This window comes from Bombus huntii, chromosome 13, assembly GCF_024542735.1.
Source record: "Bombus huntii isolate Logan2020A chromosome 13, iyBomHunt1.1, whole genome shotgun sequence".
NCBI lineage: Eukaryota > Metazoa > Arthropoda > Insecta > Hymenoptera > Apidae > Bombus > Bombus huntii.
In genome coordinates this window covers 9,085,001-9,105,475 of record NC_066250.1, presented here as the reverse complement: position 1 = coordinate 9,105,475, position 20,475 = coordinate 9,085,001, and the positions used below count along the sequence as shown (strand labels likewise).

At 39.5% G+C, this 20,475-nt stretch overlaps 1 protein-coding gene across 3 annotated transcripts in view; it reads left to right on the top strand.

The window, feature by feature from the left end:
• The window catches only part of LOC126872362 (POU domain, class 6, transcription factor 1), a 210,398-nt gene that overhangs the window by 140,475 nt on the left and 49,448 nt on the right, over window positions 1-20,475 (top strand). For 2 of the 3 annotated variants that reach the window (XM_050632239.1, XM_050632237.1), the window contains exon 3: window positions 18,142-18,189. The exons of the other annotated variant lie outside the window; for it this stretch is intronic. In XM_050632239.1, the coding sequence (XP_050488196.1) occupies window positions 18,142-18,189 (48 nt within the window). The remainder of the gene's footprint in view (window positions 1-18,141; window positions 18,190-20,475) is intronic. 3 annotated transcript variants of the gene reach the window in all.

Here is a 20,475-nt window from a genome sequence, read left to right as displayed (position 1 = left end):
TATGATAAAAACCAATATGAAAAACACACATTTAATTTCAAAACACATTTAATTTTAAAAAAATTATTTTGGGAGATTCACGGAATTATAGAATTCTTAGAATTCCCTTTCGTAGTTACAATATTAAAAAGCAAAATTTGATAATGTAAACGATGATTGAAAAAGAAATTGCGTTATAAAAATATCGCGTTAACGCCCTTAATGTGTTCAAATTCTCCAATATTGCTTTTGAAATGTAAAGTGGAAAGTCTGTCTAACCAGAAACTTTTGTAGAGCACTGTATGAGAGCTCAGCTCGTGGCGAGCAAACCGAATGAAAATTGATTCGACATTGATAGTCACGTTTCATAACCTTGACGATGATAATGGAGAAACCTCGGTACCGATTAACCTTTTTCCACGCGAACTATATTGACCAGTACCTACTTATGACCATAGTCTTGGCTGGCGTAGCCGGGGTAACACAGCTAGAATAATCGTCTTAGCAGTAGAACCGCGAGAGCGCTGGCAGTATCGTTGGAACATCTAGAATTACGCTCATTAACACCAAGGCATCTGCTAATGATCTTACTTGGCTCCGGATTGTGTAACTCAAGGACTGCGCGGAAATCGGTCGCTGTGTATAATAAGCCTCCTCGGAATAATGTTATTCCTTATACGAATTACGACGTACTCCCGTTGTCTTCCTCTAACGCCGAGTTATAAATCAAATGTTCACTCGATAAAAAAGTTCAACAGACAATTGCTTATTTCTTTCTTTTTTTTTTTTTAAGTGCTTGAGATTAGTTGATTCTTTGTTTGGTTTTCTCGTGTCACGTTAATTATTTGTAATTGCATGAAGTTGAATGTTGGAATTTATGGAGGAAAATGCGTAAGATTGTTAAGAATGGTTTAATTAGCGTTTACTTGCTGGAATCACGAGATTCATATCGTTTAATATGTGATTTTGCAACTGAAATTTTATTAAGTAGTCGTTTAAGAAGTATTCAGAGAACGTATAGAAACTTTGCTGAAATTTAAAAAATCTGACAAACTCTAGTCAATCATACTTTCGCGTTGCAAGCAATTAAGCATCCATTCCATCGCAAATATTCAAGCAACCATTACAGAGAGGATTATCATTAATTATCAGACACATTTCAGATACGAAGGATATTTCGGAGAATTACGTTATATTAGAGTCTTGTAAAATCTTGAAAGTTCAAATAAGCATACACTCAACCATCCCAATTATAGAGAACTAATTAACAAAAGTATTTAAAATTCGAAAAACATTTTAAAGAATTTTAGAATCCTATAAAATTCTGAAATACAAAATGAGCCAACCAGTAATAGAGAGAATTAATTAGTAAAAAGTTTCTAAGATTCTAAGAATATTTCATAGAATTCTAAAATTTTATGAAGTTCTAAAAGACTGAACTTAATATTTTATGAAAAATAGCTACGTTGAAGCACGAGATATTCATCGTAAGATCCTCGAACCGTATCTATGGCCGTTGATGTGGCACCGACGAATAATTATCGTCGGCTGGAGTCCTTGGGCCACGATGTTGAATCGAATTAGCTAATCTCGTCGTTGCGCCTAGGCCCAAGACACGGAGGTGTTAATTTCCATGTCTTTGATTTTTGGCAAGAGAGAGTTTCACAATGTTGTTCCAATCTAAAGACCCGACGCTCTTATTCCCGATATCTTGAACGCCCTGTGGCAGTTTTGTTACTCATCCCACTGTCGAGAGCCCGTACACGCGTTAGATTTCGACGTGAAAGAGGCGAGGAGCCGCGCGTGACTTAGGCTTTACGAACCGAAAAGGCTTTACGCCAACACGATCTAATAAAGTCACGACTCTTGGATGCGAAGGTTAACATTGTTCCTTCCTTTGACTTGTTTTCACCTAGTCGGCGGCAATTCGCTTTACGAGCTATTCCTTTGCACCTATCCTCGTGTCTCACTTTTAACTTCTTCGATTATGTGCAGATTAAACGTACGAGAGTGGTGAAATATGTCTTTATGTAGGTTCACATTGTTCATCTCTATATTGTAGAATATTTATAATAAGCATAAAATAGCGACGTTGACCTTTGGTGTTTGAGATGTATCACATGATTCGTTCCTGTAAGATGCTTCAAGTATCGTAAAAGGATCTCATTTATCCGTATAATTTCCATATAATCTCATTCCACGAATATTTCATAAATACGCTACTGCAAATAAACTCGCAGATAATTCCCATAAATTAAAACACTCTAATTCCGAAGTACTTCCATTTATTATCTACAACCAGTCGAAAACTTTGGGTCAGAATCCTTCTTCAGTTGTACCTATATATACATAGAATCTCTATTAACTTTGTCATTAACATCGCAAATATCAAGAATACTTTTTCTTCCACCAATATATTTTCATCTAAAAGATTTTCCAAGCTAATACAATGCTAATTTGACATTTTTACCATCTAATTAAAAGTGTTATGAATAATAGCTTTTATAGAACACACAAGTGTTAGAAATAATAGCTTTTATAGAATTCCAAACATTTGACGAACAATATAAATCCTACTCTATCAAATATCGAAAATCTAAACAGTTCAAAATATCCAAAAGAAACCAACCGCCATCCAAAAAGCGCACACAACTAAAATCGATCAGTGTGATAGATCAAAATAGATCAGAATAAACGAGAAGTTGGGTGAATCACGATATTCTAAGGCGCCTGAGAATTCCACAGGACCGTCAGAGATCGTTTATCAATTGGAATTATTGATCATCAGCGAAGCCTAATTTACAGAGCGAGAACGAACAGAGTCGGCTTAGGGTAGCGGAGCGTAGGCCAGAATGACACTCTTGGTAATCCCCCGGACCTTCCCTGTCGTTTCTAACCAACAGATCGGTAAGGGGGAGGGACGCGATGCCTCACGGTACTATCGATCATTCGGCAGGCCTCATAATTAGCAATTAACTATATCCATTAGTCGGTGATATAATTACCATGTGCTCCTACTACCGACGCTTAACCCGCCGTCTGCACGGCACAGCGGACGTTGCGAGGGGCTGATTTTCGCGGCATTAGCAGGTACATCACGATAATTATACGATCGATTATTCTAGGAGACCGACGGAGGGGGCGGGGGCAGAGGACGAGGAGGGCGAAAATTGCTCCCTTCGTCCCCACCAAAGTGTCTAGTAAACTTGGCTAGTTTCGACTCGAATCGATCCATCCTATTTTCGATAATTCAAGGTCCGCGTGTCCTTTCCTCCTTCATTGTAAGCCGTGTTCTCTTTTTATTTATGCCGCTTGCCATATGTATTGGGACACTTACTCGACGTCACTTTATTGAGAAACTTGAACAAATTTTACTTCGTTTAATATTTTTCATGGTAAGGCACACGTGATGCGAATAAAAGGATACATTTGTAATAAAATAATTAGAAAATAAAAGCAGTGAGAAACAGCATTATCTAACTTGTATCTACTAGTAACTATTATATAACTACTAATATTAATGATTGATAGTGTATGTTTTGTGAATGTAAGAATATTCTTCAACTTGTGACGATTATTGTATTCGTTGGTATAATTGTTATTTTAATCGTCTCTGGAAGAGTTATTACTTTCTTATGAAAGATTATTATACGTTAAATATGCATTAAGGATACGTTAGATAGTAATTTGTTGACTTACAATTATTTCATGAAAGTTTCATGAATTATTCGTCGGTGTTTTATTTTAATTTTGCTCGAAGCTGTTCGAAGTCGATGACGTACTGAGTATGTCATTTATCTATTTAAGTCTATTTATGTAACTCAAGTCTATAACAGCACTCTGTTATAGAATAATCTACGAACTAACAATATAATATTAGTGTATTGACAGATTATAAGTTAAAGTTGCGAACTATTCTTGTACAATTTTATGCCAAACAGAGTAATCAATTGATTTATAACATGCAAAATTAGTCGTGTATGTAAAACTTCATTCGTTGTATTACCAAACTTGTTTCTATTATGCAAGAAAATATATTAATGCTAATAATTTGTTACTTACAACTTGTGATGTCTCACTAGGAGCATCGAATTGGCAACTTTCAATTTCACAGGAGGACCTAGGCCACGTATTTTATTCTTCCAACATAAACCACAAAAATCTGTCATTCGTAAAAGTCTTACAATAAATCCGCGGTTTCGAATAGATTGAACTATTTGCCATCAAGCCCTGCCAGAAGGTCAGTCGCATCGTAATAAGACATTCAGTTGCGATGGAATCGATAGTTGGAAAAGTTATTAACCCGGCACATGCCGGTCATTTCGACGTGGCGGTTTCTGCTATACACCGTGTAAATCCCTCTGCCCCCTGTTCGACCGGCCTCGTGTATTCTTCTTTCCCAGTCCGTGTCGAGCGGTCGAAATGAAATTTAATCACCGAAGAAGTTAGAAACGGGCCAGGGCGACGACGCGTGTGCCGGTTGAATTAGCTGCACGAGACACGGCAGAGAGTTCACACACGCGGCTGAAACTTTCAGCCGGCCCTCCTCGGTAATTATTATCGTGGGATTGGTATAACCGTTGATTATGGCTATTATAAACTGTCGGGCAAATATAAGAAGGTTAGGGGTAGGGCGCGGAGTCGGTGTTAGGTAGTTGGAATTAGCCGGGCAGGATCGGCCTAGAACTATCTTGGATACCGCTGATTGCGGAATTAGAATTTATATGGATCTGTGCACGCGAGCCCGCGAGTCCAGTGGCTCTCAATTTCTGGTCCTGGTCGTTAAAACGAGCTTGTCGTGATACGAACGATCTGTTTTCGGGCCGCGGTCGGTTTACGATTAATTCTAAAAGCTCTCGATATACCACTTAATTCGGCCAACGATATCAGCGATTAACGTCCAGCAATGATGTGGCGCCTACATCGCCCCGCCTCTGGTGTCCAGCTCGCCAATTCACTCAAAACCTCCTCTCTTCTCCCTCGTCCATCCCTCCTTTTCCCATATACCACCCCCTCACGTTTGATCACCCTCTCCCCCCTCTTTCCATCCTCTCTTCGCTTTCCACCCGCTTTGCTCGTTGCACGCAATGAAATTACTACGCGTCCCATGAAAATAATCTAATTGAATAACGCGTCGTTATCATTTTTGCGTAATAACGATGAGGGCAGACCTTGATCGTGATTTCGGCCAGGGAATATGGCGATGTTTGGTGAAAACGATAATTGTCGAATATAGCCCCGGCGACAGTGCAATACGGGTCGATTATATAACCTGCAGCAGATTAATGTTTCAAGGAACGTTGCTTGGGGAATTCTGCGGTGCGATATCACTGGGTTAGTTGAATCGGTTTACCCGATTCTCCACGGTGATTCGGGTGGGAGGTTAAGATCCTTTCGTTCCTTAGATCTCATCTGTATTTTTGCCCATATTTATTTCTCTAATTTAGTCCCATTTATTATTTTTTTTTATTTATATAATTAGTTTACGACCGTTTAATTTAATATTTCCAATGCAATATAATTTCTATTATAATTCCGAGGAGGTTGATTTTGTTTTGAAAGGCACCTTTGATATAAATTGAAAACACTAATTGTACTTGCTAATTTGTATAGTGAACCACTTATGCTGTAACATATAATTAGCAGAAAGTTATAGAAATAAGCAAACGAAATTTTAAATCGTGGTTCTGTCGCACTCTTACTATTAAGAGTAAGTTGAACAATTTTGATAAAAGTGGTATTTTATTAAATCCTCCGAAACCATTGTTGAAGAGTGGAATTATAGCTGTAGATACGTTATTTATGACCACAGATAAAGTTCTACTTCTTGCCGGAAAAATTAAAACGTAGATTTTCAACAGAATTTTCTAGAAATATGCGAGATTCATAGATAGAATTGATGATAAAGTAGCATCGATATATCGCATGTTTAACGAATCAATCTGAAAAATATTTATTTGGCTCGTTTTTACTCGAAGCTAGGCTTGAATTATCCTATACTCGAATTTCTCCAATTAACATAATCATTACCAGTTTCTCAATCACTGGAATCATCTATCACCACACAAAGCCCAGTATCGTCCCACAGTATCGAGAGACAATCCGTGGGCAGGGAATCCCCAGGAAGCCTGACGGCTGATTAGAGCCCAAGCTGCTTGAATAATATTTGTCGTCGACTTTCTTCTTTGGACGAAATCCGCACCACGTTCGATTCTCCTATGCATATGTAAGAGCCGTGCCCGGCACTCGAATTGATGAAATTCCCAACATTAATTGTATCACAATGGTAATTGAATCTGCGGAGCGCCGTCTATTTGAACAATAGTTGGTTATATTATGTAGATTTGCCGTCGTAGCCTGGTACCCCGCCATCCAGCTTGCCCCCTCTTCTCTCTGAGTTCACTCTTACCCTTCCTCCTTGTTCCCTACTGCCCCTTGTCACCCCCGTCTTCCCGTTACCTTCGCTGTTCCATCCCCTTTACACCACTTTCAACCCTGTCCTTTTCGTTTCAACGACGACGGTTGCTGCAGCACCGCCTGGCTGTTTAAACACAGACGATATCAGAACTACCAGAACTAACGTACGGAGTTAGCACGGGTTAGGTGACTCGACTACGGTCGCCATTATCATAATTGCACGCGGAGTTCCTTCGACGAAACTCGGCTGACCTATCGCAATGGGAATAGACGATGATCTCCTTGGTGACCTGGAATCAGTGCGCGACCGGGAGCTCCAGAGCTTGGAAGTCTGCCATTGGTTTTGCAGATATCAGTTGGAAAGAATTGGGTGGTTTGTTCTTCGATTATTGGGTTGATTGGAAAATTTTGTCGATAGAGTTTGATTGTACACGTAGAATTTTGTTTGATGATTTGTAGAAATCTATTCATGTGAAATTTATCAAACTTGTCTAGTATCTATGATTCCAAAGTTTCATCTATCTTTAGTAATATACATTATCTATCTCACTTATAGATCAGGGTGACCTTTCTCTTCCTAATCTATATAATATGTACTCATTCCTCTTTCTATAAGAAGAGTAGAACTGAAAAGGGTTAAAAGAGAAGCGGCCTTGACCTATTTTTTTGATACAAACGAAGAATCTCGTAACGATGGATTTAAATAGAAGTGTAGATTATTTTATATAATCCACAAGACTTTCGTTACTGCACCTTTATATCATGATGGAATAAATCAACGAAGTTTAGTATGCATGTCTAGAATAAGAAAATCTGATTAGAGTCAATTATCTAAATAGTCTTGAGATGAGAACCACTGCGACTGCAGGTGGGGTACTCATTTATTATAACGAATAAAGTTGCAAAGGCAGTTCCTTCTATCCAAGGAAGAGTACTCGTAAAACTAATGTGCCCTTATTACGCGCTCAAAGGAACGTTACACTTTATCATTGCACGGATTACAATCAGACTTGCTCAGACACAGAACTTCTTCTTCGAATCCCTATTTTTCGTATCTTTATCCTTGATCGCCACTTTATTACTAATACACTGTGTTTCGTTTCCTTGCAAATCATTTGTATAGATTACTTTGTAAATGAATAGAAGAGGTGTTAGCAGGCCGGACGATAAGCGACAGCCCGTGCAAATGATATGCACGCGTCGCACTCACAGGTTGACACCTTCGCTAATCGACCACGTTGGGACTATCAGGGACGGTTCGACCGTGTGCCATGATATGCCCTGGCTGACGGCGGAGGGACGAACCTGTGACGATATTAGGGACGTGTTAGGTTTGCCGAGGGATCCCTCCGGGGACAACAAAAGGACCACACGCACCGGGACGTACCAATGGACAACGTTATATTGCGCTGAAATTGCTCTCGTCCGATGCCTCTCGCTTCTGAACCTTCTTCGCTTTCCCCCCTTTTCGACTCTTTCATCGGCAAGCAAAATAAATTTGATATTCTTTTCAGCCACTGAATCTTTCTGATCCCTTTCTAATCGGTTCAAATATTTACGAGTCGGCTTTTATTGCTTTGATTTTTCTATAGTCGTTGCATCTTTTTCTCATCCTATACTGATCTTGTCTCTTGAAGAACATTTCCTAACTTTGGGTGAAATTTTTGGTGCGTTTCATATTTTCTTTTAGAAAATAGAATATTTTTGGAGAAAATAGAGATTAAACTGAACTATTAAGAGTCGCTTAAATTTTTTAATTAAACGAACATTTAAAGGGTTCATTGGGACAGAGGTACAAGTGTATTTCTTTTTTCAAATAATAGGTATATTTATCTAAAATATATTTTTATGAACTTCCAAGGTTGCAAACTTTATGTATCTTAATATTTACAAACGTACAAATTCGTCGATTTTTCTATTAGAGTTTAATGTTACTACTGTTTCTGCTATTTATACCACTTTCCCTCTAAATACTCCATTCGTTTTTTATTCGCCATTTTCGATATTTCCTGTCAAGAAAGATAATTAATTTTATTAATAAATAGGCAATTTTTTTTAGCAAAAATGGTTGAGTCTGGAATCACTCAAGGGGTATATCTCTGACACCCATAATTTTAATTTCCGATATAGATAAGAAAATGAAAAACGATATTCCTCCTACCTTTACAACATGATTTTTGACACTTAGCGTCCTGATAAAAAATGATAATCACGCTCCTTTGTTAATCCGCCCACTATTCCCAATTACTTCTTTGCCAGGAAACTATCCTTTCCAGGTGCTCGGCGTCTAACTTAATCCAGACCAGGCTTAAACAGATTAGGATTCAATTTTTACACGGTTCGATCCGCGAGGGGTAGGAGAGCGGGTTAGGTAGAATGATTAAAAGGCATGGCTTAGGTAGGTCGGGGGCGTCTACAAGCGAGCATTAGCTCGGATGGTATACGTAACAGGACTATTCGGATCCGAATTTCGAGAATTCCGGTAGCTTTTAACGCCCATCCTGGCATCGCCCGAACTCGTGTTAGGCCAGGGCCAGTCGACGTACGATCGCCGTCGATGTGCACGGACTTTGCTCGGTGGCGATGGTGTTCTCCCACTGCTGAGTTGGTAGCCCTGGCTGGCTGTGCCTGCCTGCCACCACCTCATTTGAATTTCTAATTAGGAAACCTCCATGCAATTATTGGATTAATGTAAATTACGAGAGCTGGCTCGGTCTCCGCCACCGCTACCGCTACCGCCGCACAAGGGTGAAGCTGTCTCTCTTCCTCTCCCCCTGTATATATATATACATCTATCTCACTTCGCTATATCCTTCTCTCACTCCATCAAACTGTATATTTCGTCCCTTTTCAACTCGATCTCCAACGTTACCTCCGTTTCCCTTCAACTCTCACTTATTCTATCTCTGTCTGATAGTTTGCCTATCTTTGTTCATTCGGTTCAACCCCTTATCGTTCCTCCTTCATCTTCTCTGTCTTTGCGTTCGTCTCTCTTTTACCACCACTCTTCTCCAACCGCTGCCCTCCACTCCTTTCCTTCGGCAAAGCCGCCGACTCCCGCTCTATCTCGCTGTCTCTCTTGCTCGCCAGGGGTTGGGGATAATTAAAATCCGTTGATTAATATGTAAATTTAATAAGATTACTGTTCTAGGAATGCCCGGTGCAGACAAGCGGCTGTACCGCGTCTGCTTGTATCGGGGCTGCGGCCGTTGTAGCGTTTGACTGTCGTTGGGGGGTGGCGAGCTTGACGGTGGGATTTCTTGTCGGGCTTCTTTCGATCCCGTGGAAGTCGTTGCTTCTCGTAAACAGGGAACGATCGTTCTTTTACTCGATTCTTTAGTCCGCTGCTCTTTTGAAGACTATTGGAGATTAGTTTCCTCGTAACTGACTGTTTGACTTTGTTTTTGAAATTAGTTGGGATTACTGAAATTCTAACGATTATTCGTTTCGATTAATTGGTTTGATTTTATAAAATTGTTTGTAGTTTATGAAGATTGCTTTTAAAATATTTAAAAGTACTTGTAATTCATAAAGCTACATATGATGTAATCCTACTTGACCTTAGTGAGTAATATACTAGGCTACTGTATATACTGCGATATTACTTATGGCATGCGATAAACGTCACTATATAATTAGGCAAATTTAATACATTTAAAAATTGTTTCTGTATACACAATGTACGCTATAGGCAAAGTGATAAATGTAGAAGATTTAGAGAGAACGAGTTTACCTTGTACATTTAGATTAGTATACCTATCGCATATGACTCGTGTAATGTACGTATATTCTCCATATTGTACAGTATTTATTACATTCAAATAATACAACGGAACAGTCTCTAAGTTTTCGAAGTTCAAAATTTTGTCATGTAATTTTCCGAAATAGAAGGTACTGTCCTACAAACAATTATTCCACAAATTTCACAATTATCTATCGCTAATGTAAAGATTATAAAGTTACATCTCGAGTTACACAACAGACGGGAAAAGTCAAAGACAGGCTGATCGATCCGAAATCGAAGGGCGACAAAGCCACGCAAAGGCATACGCGGCGACAGGCAATTTTTGTTGCTGCGTAAGCTAGAAATACAATTTGAAAAATCCAACAATGCTGGCCAATTCGCAGGAAAATGCGCCAGTCACCCGAACGCCCTCGGTATTGTTCGCCGGCTGGACACAATGCGCCCGATTGGCGGTCCCGGATTTTTACAACATTCGCGACTTTTTTTGCGCGTCCCCGATCCCCTTTTCCACCCTGGTGCACCCCATCATGTTCCTCCGTGTTACGTGGCTGTTCAGAGGCCAGCCAGGCAAACCACCTCTTTTATTTCCTTTTCCGCTTATCTCTCTTTTTTTTTTACGCCACGACACGACGCTACGCTACGCGACGTCGGTTTGCGAGCTTGCGCGCCAAAACTGAGCATAATCGACGCGTCCCGCGATTTGCATAGTCGAGGCGAAAAGTAGCGGCGTGCGTTCTCGTTGATTTCTCACTCGTGCCATGGCTTTTTCCACAGAGTCGCTAGTATCCAGCGAGGATAATCCGCAAAAGCCGGTGGATTTCTCGAAATCACGACACGCGCCTACCAGTGCGTAGACGCGTCCAGGTGGAGCGACTCGTGGCTTTTTCGCCGCGTTCCAACGACACCCTTCGTTTATTAACACCCTACAGTCGCGCCGTGGTGGTTGCGCGCGAAAGCCTGTGGCGAGTCAAACAGTCGTACGAATTTTTAATTACGCCTGGAGAACCGACCGAAGCTCGCGAAAATATCGTCGTGATTAGCGGGATTGTTTTATGAAAAACTTGTAACGAGACTGGTTCAATTAACGGATTTCCATGGGAATGCTGGTTACAAAGAGACACACTCGTTGCGCGCGTTTGTTTTTCCGCTAGCTGTCATGCGATTGTTGACACTAGAGCTGATACAGCTGGCTGTTTGGTGTAATTCAACTGTTCAATTGGGTTCAAACGAACCAATCAAAGGAACGTTTCATAGATATACTGTCTTTCTTAGTTAACATCTTCTATCTACCATTTTTTTTGGTTTTCAAAATGTATATGTATTTCAAAAATGTCGCAACTTAAAGTAATCTAGTCGTGTATTGAATACCAAAATCATCAAACGGATTTCAAGAGATAAGAATGAAAAATTACAAAAATAATATTCGTCCATTGTTTTCTTCGGTCTATTTTTGTCCTTATTGTGTGTTTAGCGAAGAATTTTTTTATAAGCTTCCAAATAATTTCTCATTTTTCTTCGAAAAGTTGTTTGATTGTGTCGATGATTGAAAATTGTGTCGCTTTTGAAATACATATGCGATATTTTGAAACATGTGAAGTTACCTTTTAAGTAAAACTACATTATTATGCACATTTTTACACCGAAAGCTAAAGGGAGACTATAACATATTTGTTGACTGAGCAACGCAAAAACGTTTTGACAATCGCGCAACACTTAGTTGTAATTAAATCAGTATAGAAAGTTGAGTTATACTGACCGAATTCCGGTGTATCATAATTAAAAGTTGAGGGAAAGAAATTGTATATAATTAGAAAGTCACTATTTCACTGTTAATTACAGGTAATTTGGGTTACACTTGTTTTACAACTGCCAGTTACATTATCTTTTCTATGGTAATAACTAGGTTTCATGGCTTATGCGTAAAATATCGCGGCAATCTCGATGGTATACGCGTATTTAAAATATTCATACATCTCATCAACTTTGTACAACGGTTGTAATCGTTGACGGCGGAAGGAAAGCGAAAAAGCAAAAATTTGCAGGACAGAACGGATTAACACGCCTTGGTGGCCGATCATACATGTCCTTCAGAGTGTCGTTTCGACCGCGATCCAATCAATTTCGCGTCATCCGGCCGAAGAAACCGCCCCTTTCGCGGCGGCCGAAAAAAGGGCACAAAGTTATTAAAATTCTGGTACAGCGAGGATCGACGTCGACTAGCCGGGAATAATTAATCGGCGAACAAAAAGATTCTTCCGGTAGCCGCCGCCGGCCGTTCCATAAATTAAGATAAATTCCTGTGACACGTCGATTCGTTCGGCTCTAGGATCGTTGCCAAACATCGACGCAGTTTTTCGTTGCTCTTTCGTGCTAACGAAAAATGAAACAGAGAATGTACTAAAAAATAGGGGGAAAAATAGAGGAGGAAGAAAGAAACAAAAGAAGGAAAAGAAAAAAGAGAGAAAGAAAATGAAGGAGAGCGAAAAAACGGGCGATCCATCGGTATTCCACCAGCGAATCTGTCACACTCCCTTTAGCCGGCTTGTAGAACGAAGCTGACGCGTGCGCTCGCACGCACCCGATCATCCCCCTTTCTCTCGTCCCTCCGCGACACATATACATCGTACTTTAACGTGTATAGTATCCTGTATACGTAAAACGAAACTGGACAACACACATACACGTGCCGGCTGGTACACCGACGATTCGGCTACTAACAAACCCAATAAAAATAATGCACTTTCGTGCATTTGCAAATGAACGTTGTCATTTTATTTCGACGGGAACGAGTCACGTGGTGGCTCGCTCTGGGGCTGCCAACAGCTCCCGCCGCTGATAATAATTATGGATATTGAGAATGGTTATCGCTGACGCCCCGCGTATTAATGCCCCCGACGCTCGCACGCCGATAAACAAATTTGCCGTGTCCGCGTCTACACGGCGGCGTCTAACTTTTTTCCGCGGCCAAGCGAATTAAGCGCGCCCTGGGCCATTAGGGTTTCGAGAGACTGGAAATTAGTTTGTCGTCCATGCGATCATGGTCTAGCAGAAGTAAATAAGCGTGTTTTCGCTTTACGAAATTTTAAAGGACTCTATTTGTTAGGAGTGAATTTTTTAGATATTAGGGCTGGTTTCTGAAGGTGTCATTTATTGGTTAGGGGGACGAGAGCACCGTTATATGGTAGATAAGAAAGTTAGAGGAGAATTGGGTAAGATAAAGATAAATAAGGGTAGATAATGTGGGAATGAGATGGAATTGGATAAGCTGAATAGGAATTATAAATTTGATAGGGTAGAGATTAATGGTGGAAGAATGACTACAAAATCAAAATGAAAAACACAGAATTATAATATAAATCTGATAGAATTGTAACGGTATTCGCTTAAATTACTACGTTTAATACTTACCAAATATATTAAAATACATATATAGAAAACATTCACAAATAAATTCCATTTCATTTCATCTGTTAATCCATAATTTTGACATTCTTCTTTTTTTTCTTTTTACACTTCCATTTGTTCAACGCTCTATGAATACATATTGTAATTTTCGATTTAATAGGAAAGTAGTATCTCGATATTCATTTTATTTGAAAAACTATAATGCACGGGGAACGCGAGGAAGATTTTACCGTTATCCATTGGTGGTTACCGCGTGGCGCGAAATTTTCTTTTTCAACCAAAGGGTTGAATCGCTGTCGAACGCATAACGCGTAATTACTGTCCACCGATTGGCGGAGGCAACGTTTATGTGCTGGCCGTGTAACGTCCAGTTATACAGGCTCGTCGATGGTCGTCATTTACAGGAATGTCGCATTGGCCAGCAAGCCGTGCGTACAGCGCGTGCTAGTGTGCGGCTATTTATGAATTGACACCGCATTAGGGATATTGCTTAACAATAGCGACACTGTTAGCTCGTCGAAGGGTCGGCGTGAAAAGCTGTTATTTTGAAACGTGTTATCGTTGCAAGCAGTAATTGCGAGATTGTTGAACACCGACTAAGTACACCGTTCCGCTCGCGTTATACACCGATTCTACAGTATTTTCCAGCTTAAGTAAAAGTATCGGGATAATAGTGAAATTAAATCGTAGACTAGCGTAAATCTCCATTAGAAAATTACAAATTTCGATATATTTTCTTTCACATTCCGTTTCTTCATTGGACTTCCTTGTTTCTTGTTTCGACTCTCTTTCGCGTTTCTTTTCGGTTTGGGAAATTCATCGAAATTATGTCGTATTAATTTTTTGTCTCTCGTAAGTAACTAAACGCGAGAAGTTGCATTTATATTCTGTAATTAATTAACGTGGCTCACAGTCAGCTTGAAAGAAAACTTTGTATGGACATCGTTGTAATTAAATTCGTTGCTACGCTTTCAATTAAAAGGAAGAAAAAAGAGAGTGGGAAGGGGGAGGAAAGGAAGGGAAGAAAGAGGAAAAATATAAAAGAGGGTTACGTAATTTCTGACACGTTCTTTGCGACTCCTTCCGCGAAAGCGTTCCAATAGAACGCTCGAATTCATAATTAGAAAAGTCAAACAGCAAAGCGACCGCCACCGCGTGAAAGAAAGCGATTTTTTTTTCTTTTTTTTTGACAATAATTTGGTAAACACACGACTTTTTCTCCCTCGACTCGTTACGCTTTTTCACGGTTCCCTCATTACTTTTCCGCGATAAAGTATAATAATTCCGCGTAGAATTAATACTACATATTTAAAACTATCACGCATTCGTTCTGTTTCGCGTTTTGTTGCTCACCTTTGCCGACAGATTTTTAACGGGTAACCCCATTGTATCTGCCAGCTGCCAGATTCTTAAACTGAACTTTTAACCCGTGTTATTCATAGAACGTTTTTTTAAACTTGCCCAAATAACGTGTCGCATAAAATACATTTGTATTATGCTTATTATAATCGGAATAATGATAGAATGAGAAATCCAGGGACTTTAACTAACTCTATCAGCTTACAATATGTACATTCACGTTCCTTTTCTTTTTATTATATTTCCTACAAAAGTTTATATTCCCGCAAAGTAAAGTTGGGATTAAATTTTATGACACGAATAATGCGAACGAGCTGTAGGATAATACATTAGATTCGTTTCATATGAAATTAAAAATATTTCGGATTCTTAGCAGAGATTAGTCGATGTTTATGTACACATCTCGTTGTTTTGTATTTAAATACTCAAAATCTAATTAGGAAAGAAAGGTCTGTTGCTTCTAAATGGTTCTAAATCTTAATGAAGCATACATTGGTTACTATCCTTATTACAATCGGGATAATGGCAGAATGTGAAACGTGGAGGTTTATTCTATCTCATAAAGATGGCTTTATACACAGTAAAGTTGGTATTGCAAGATAAAGGGATTTTTTTATGTGTAATTCAAACAAGTTTCGTTCTTCTACCGAAAATATGTTATGATTTAAATACAATTGTATTGCGTCATAATCACTAGAACAACAATCCAGACAAATCTTTTGTATTGATAAATCACATACGGACTGTTACTCTATGCAGAAAGGTACATCTTTTCTTCTATAAAAAATATCGTCTTTGAGAATTATTATTTTATAAATTTCCTTTGCGAATGTGTAAATTTAGTGGTTGAATTAAACAAAACAGGTTAAACAAACTGCTCCTATTGAATTAATTTTTACATCACAGTGATTTAATACATAAAATCTTAACGCCTAAATATAATTTACAACACAATCAAAATTTCTAACATACCATAAACCATTTTCTAAACGCTTCTCAAAATATCCAAGCCGCGAATTAACAATAAATTGGAACACCTGGAGCTCGCACGAAATCTCAACGCTTAAACATAATATCCCGGCCTAGAAACGAAAGCAGGCCGAACAGAGTCCGTAATTTAAAAAAGAACAACGCAGGAGCTTTGTTCGTAATGGCAATTCTCAAACGTAGCGCGAGTTGCGGGCGCGCGCGCGTGAAGTGCATAAACTTCCTGTGACGCGCGCGGCCGAAGGTACAAAACCGCGTGCAAGTTGCGGGCGGCGAATGCGCGCGATATAAAACGCCTTTGTCTTGCAAAAACCCGCAGACGTATATCATGCGAGGCCAGGCCACCAACGGGCATTGTTTCACTCTCGCATAATTACCGCGAGTCACGTTTTAAAGTTGAATTTCACCTAAATAAAGCTTAATGTTATTATCGCGGCCAACGGCGAGCCGCTGCCGCCATTATGAGCTGGTTACAGTCTCAAACGTCATTGTGCCGTGTGATCGTTTTCCACGATATTAAGGCGCAAACGACGTTTTTCCACTGTTTTTAACCCCGGCATCGTCGGCGACCCGTCGCGATCGACGTTAATTAGATGCACACCGCGAGCGTTACCGGTGTGTTGCTGGATATATATTCTTGAATGGCTCGACTAACTTTGTTACATTGACTTCCCGTCGTTTCTTTGTACGTCTCCTCTTTTTCCTTTTTCGTTAGAAAAAGAATTTCGTTCGTTAAGCTGCCAACTCTAGAGATTATAATGCGATTTAGTAGGAAAAGCAAAGGAACATTCGCGAGGGTGCAGCTTCTTCCTTGGTCATTGTAATCTTGTCACTGTAGATTAAAACGGTAGCGTGCTATAATCACTATGTTACAAAATTAAAAAAAAATTGTTCCTTGTAGATTTTGAATATAATTATTTATCGAATATTTAAAATAGAAAATATATAACGATTCATGTATCGTCGTGACAATTATAAATCTTAACAACTTATAGTCTTTCGTGCGCACATACGACACATGGGTTCTACAGCGAAGGGGTTAATTTATGAAATTCTGGAATTAATATCTACAGTGTAAGATTGCTATTGATGAAGTTAGTCTGCTTACGGTATGAATATCTTAGGAGACGTATTGATACATAATTTTTTTGTAAATTTTTCAATGTCATTATCTAAGTGTACAATTAATGTTCAATTGATCCCAACAAAGACATTGCTTATTTTCATAAGTTCGTTTCTCCTCTTTTCAGTATATCGAGTTAATCAGTGAATGTGTTCTCTGATATTCAAATCATGGAGTTAATCAGTATAGCTTCTGAAAGGCTCTTATGAATCTCTCAGAAGATAAACTGATCAATTATAGTTTTTGTAATAAATGATTTTATTTCATAAACTCATTTATCGCAAGAAGATGGGACAAACAGTAATAAATTCCAAATTGTAAAAATACACCTTTTTTCATTTTCCAATTTATAACGTTGATCAATTTTCTTTTGAAGAATAATCAAGTAATTTACTGAAAGCATCAATAAATTACTATCCTATCAAAATGAAATGTTCAAATCTAAACCGTAGACAAACAAATTGTAACAAGGAATTGTTATTAGGATTGCTATTAGTAAAACGGATGGTAGAATGGGAGGGGGGATGGCTGCCCTTAAATTTAACAGAGACATGGCCAGGAAGGTTGCGCATGTTCCACTGACGTCAACGCTAAATCGAGAAATTAATTACTAAAATTGCAAGAAAAACCGGAGCGGGTCGATAACTGATACAACTTCATTAAATTTACCGATCGATGAGGAGTGGTGAACGCGGCGACGCGGGCAAAAAATCAGGCTATTATCCCGCCGAAAACGGTGGTATTGATAAAACCCGCGTCGCGATCACGGCCGACCGGACAAACACAATGATAGCGAGCGAACGAAATTTTTTTTCTCCCCTCGCCTCCAGCCCCTGCCCGTCCTGATTCACTCCCCCTTTTGCCGACCCTGTACCACCACCTACGCATCCCCTTTCCGCCCCTGTGCCACCCCTTTCGTGCGTCGCTTCTGCAAAACTCTCCGTCCGCGGGCATAAAAGTCGGCGTAATAAACGGCGAGCGTCCGAAAGGGGTCGAAAAGGGATGGATTAACCGACGGCGGCCGTTGATGGAACAACGTAATGCATACGTGATGTTTAATTAATCAATTAATAACCGTATTATTGTTTTGTTTAATTAAAAATAATGAATCTCTCTCTGTCTGTAGCGTTGGTGGGCGGATTTACGAGCACGACCGGCGTCGGCATCATCCACCGTACGTATCAATCGCATTTGAAAGCTGACGCAGGCTACGGATAAGCCTACCTTATGTATCTGTGCTTTTTGTCGATATACGATAGGTTTATTTTTTCTTTTTTTGTCTGTTTTTTTCACGTATCTTTTTGTTCTCTCTTGCCCGTATATCGCTTTCTTCCTATCATCGAACATTATTTACGCGAGATGTTTGAGTTTTTGTACTTTCTTCCTTTTCGTTTCAATGCACGCGCGAATTAGTGGATTTTAGTGATCGAGATATAGTCGTCGTGGAAACAATCACGTAGATTATATCGCTTTATGATTGTATGGATTGAAATAGAAATTTACGATGATCAATTGGTAGATATTTTAACATAGAAAAAATTGCAATAGTGATGAAACGAATCGGTCTACAGCTTTTTTCTGTATTCAAAGGCAATAGTCAGATGTTTTGAAAATTCATATTTCAAATGTTCAATTATATCCTATATATTAAAAGCTTCAAGAATTCAATACGAAGTATTCAAATATTCAAAATTTCACATATTTAAAATTCAAATATTTGAAATTCTATATATAAAAAATCCAAATTTTAAATACTCTAAATACCAATATCGATGATGGATATATCGATTGAAGTCAGAGACGGCTAGATAAGGACACGAAACCGGGATATTCTCCGTTGGAACCCAAACGCGTCCACGTTCCGGTTGACGGTTTATATTTCGCTAGTAGTCGATTTTAATAAACTCGATGTAAACGGTTGGCCCCTACCCTTTGTGGAGAAAGTTTCCGGGAGAGCGCGCCGATTTTTAAATATAGTGTGCCCGGTAGGTTTGGGCAGCAACGGGAGCCTGGGTCGGGTGTGGAACCGTGTGCCACCGTCAAAGCTTTTCGCCAAGCGTTCTCCGCTTGCCTCGTTGATCCACGAAAAAGGCTCACCATCCGTGGAATCTTTTGTTTATAATTTTTTTGATCATTACCCAACAGGCTACTAATTCCGCCGGCGGGTGCATTCAAAATTTATCGGCGACGCGACAAAACGCACCCTCCAATCTTTTTTATCTTCCTCTGCTACACCTGCTACTTCTGTCTCTGTTCGTCAACCGACTATCCGCGATCATTTCTCTTCCTTTTTTCGCTGCTTTTCACCTTTCTCTCTCTATTCTGTTTCTCTTGCACTCGTGTCTCTCTGTCTGTCGCGGTCCCTCTGTCGTGGTCCCTGTAGCTGTCCGCTCGCTTTCAACCGTCCCATTCCATATTGGACAGCGTTCAAAGGGTATTCAGAGTCGAAGGTCCGGAAATGGTTCGGTGAAAAAAAAACAGGTGAATAGAGTTAGGCACTTGTTTGTCCGACGGATCTATCCGGGCGTCGTGATTCACCCAAAATTCAGATCCTATCTTCTATTTCCTTTATATTGGTTCCTTCATTTTTGACCAATTAATTATACATAATTTTATAGTAATATTAGATCATTTAGTAAATTTTGAAGTTTGAAGATAATGAATGAATGATATCATTAACCCATTTTAGTTCTGCATTAGTAGGCCAACATCATATCGAGAAACCGATTAGTTCAATTGAGAAAATGAATAAAACTAGAGGTAAAATCGTTGAATAATATAATTTCATTGATATAACAATTGGTCGTACCACGTGCTAGCAAATTTTCAGTAAATATTAGTATGAAAAAGAACTTACCATTTCTTTCTACACTTCACAAATATCACGTATAATATCCATATATTGCTATACATGACTTCTTTAACTCTTTATGTTCGTAGTAGCCAGCCGATCCAGAACGCTTTCACGTTTTAATTTCCAAACAGATAGAGCCTGTGCATAAATCACGTTCGTGGAACAGAAACATTCGAGAAATGTCTGACACGTATATCGAGGACAGTCGAATAAAAGTGGCTCCCCGGTACATCTATATACATGCATTTTTTTTTTTATTTTCACCGAGTTAATTGAGATTGCTCGAAACGCGAAAAACGCATCCGATCGCGAGGCGCGGCTGGGTCGCGTATCTCTCTTTGATCCTCCCGTCCCGACGTTTTTCCTACCCCGCGCGATATATACGAGCGTAATTATCAGCATTTAAATCCCTGTTCCCATCATCAAAAATGTGCCCCGACCACATCGGGCCACCGCTGTTTGTGTTCCGCGAAGAGTAACCGCTGCGTTTTCGAGAGGTAATCGGCATCGTCAAAGAAAGTGACGAGTGCCCAAGCACCGTTAATGAGACACGTTTTACGCGTATCCTGCGGGATAACTCCGATTCCACGTGCTTGTCTGTATGGC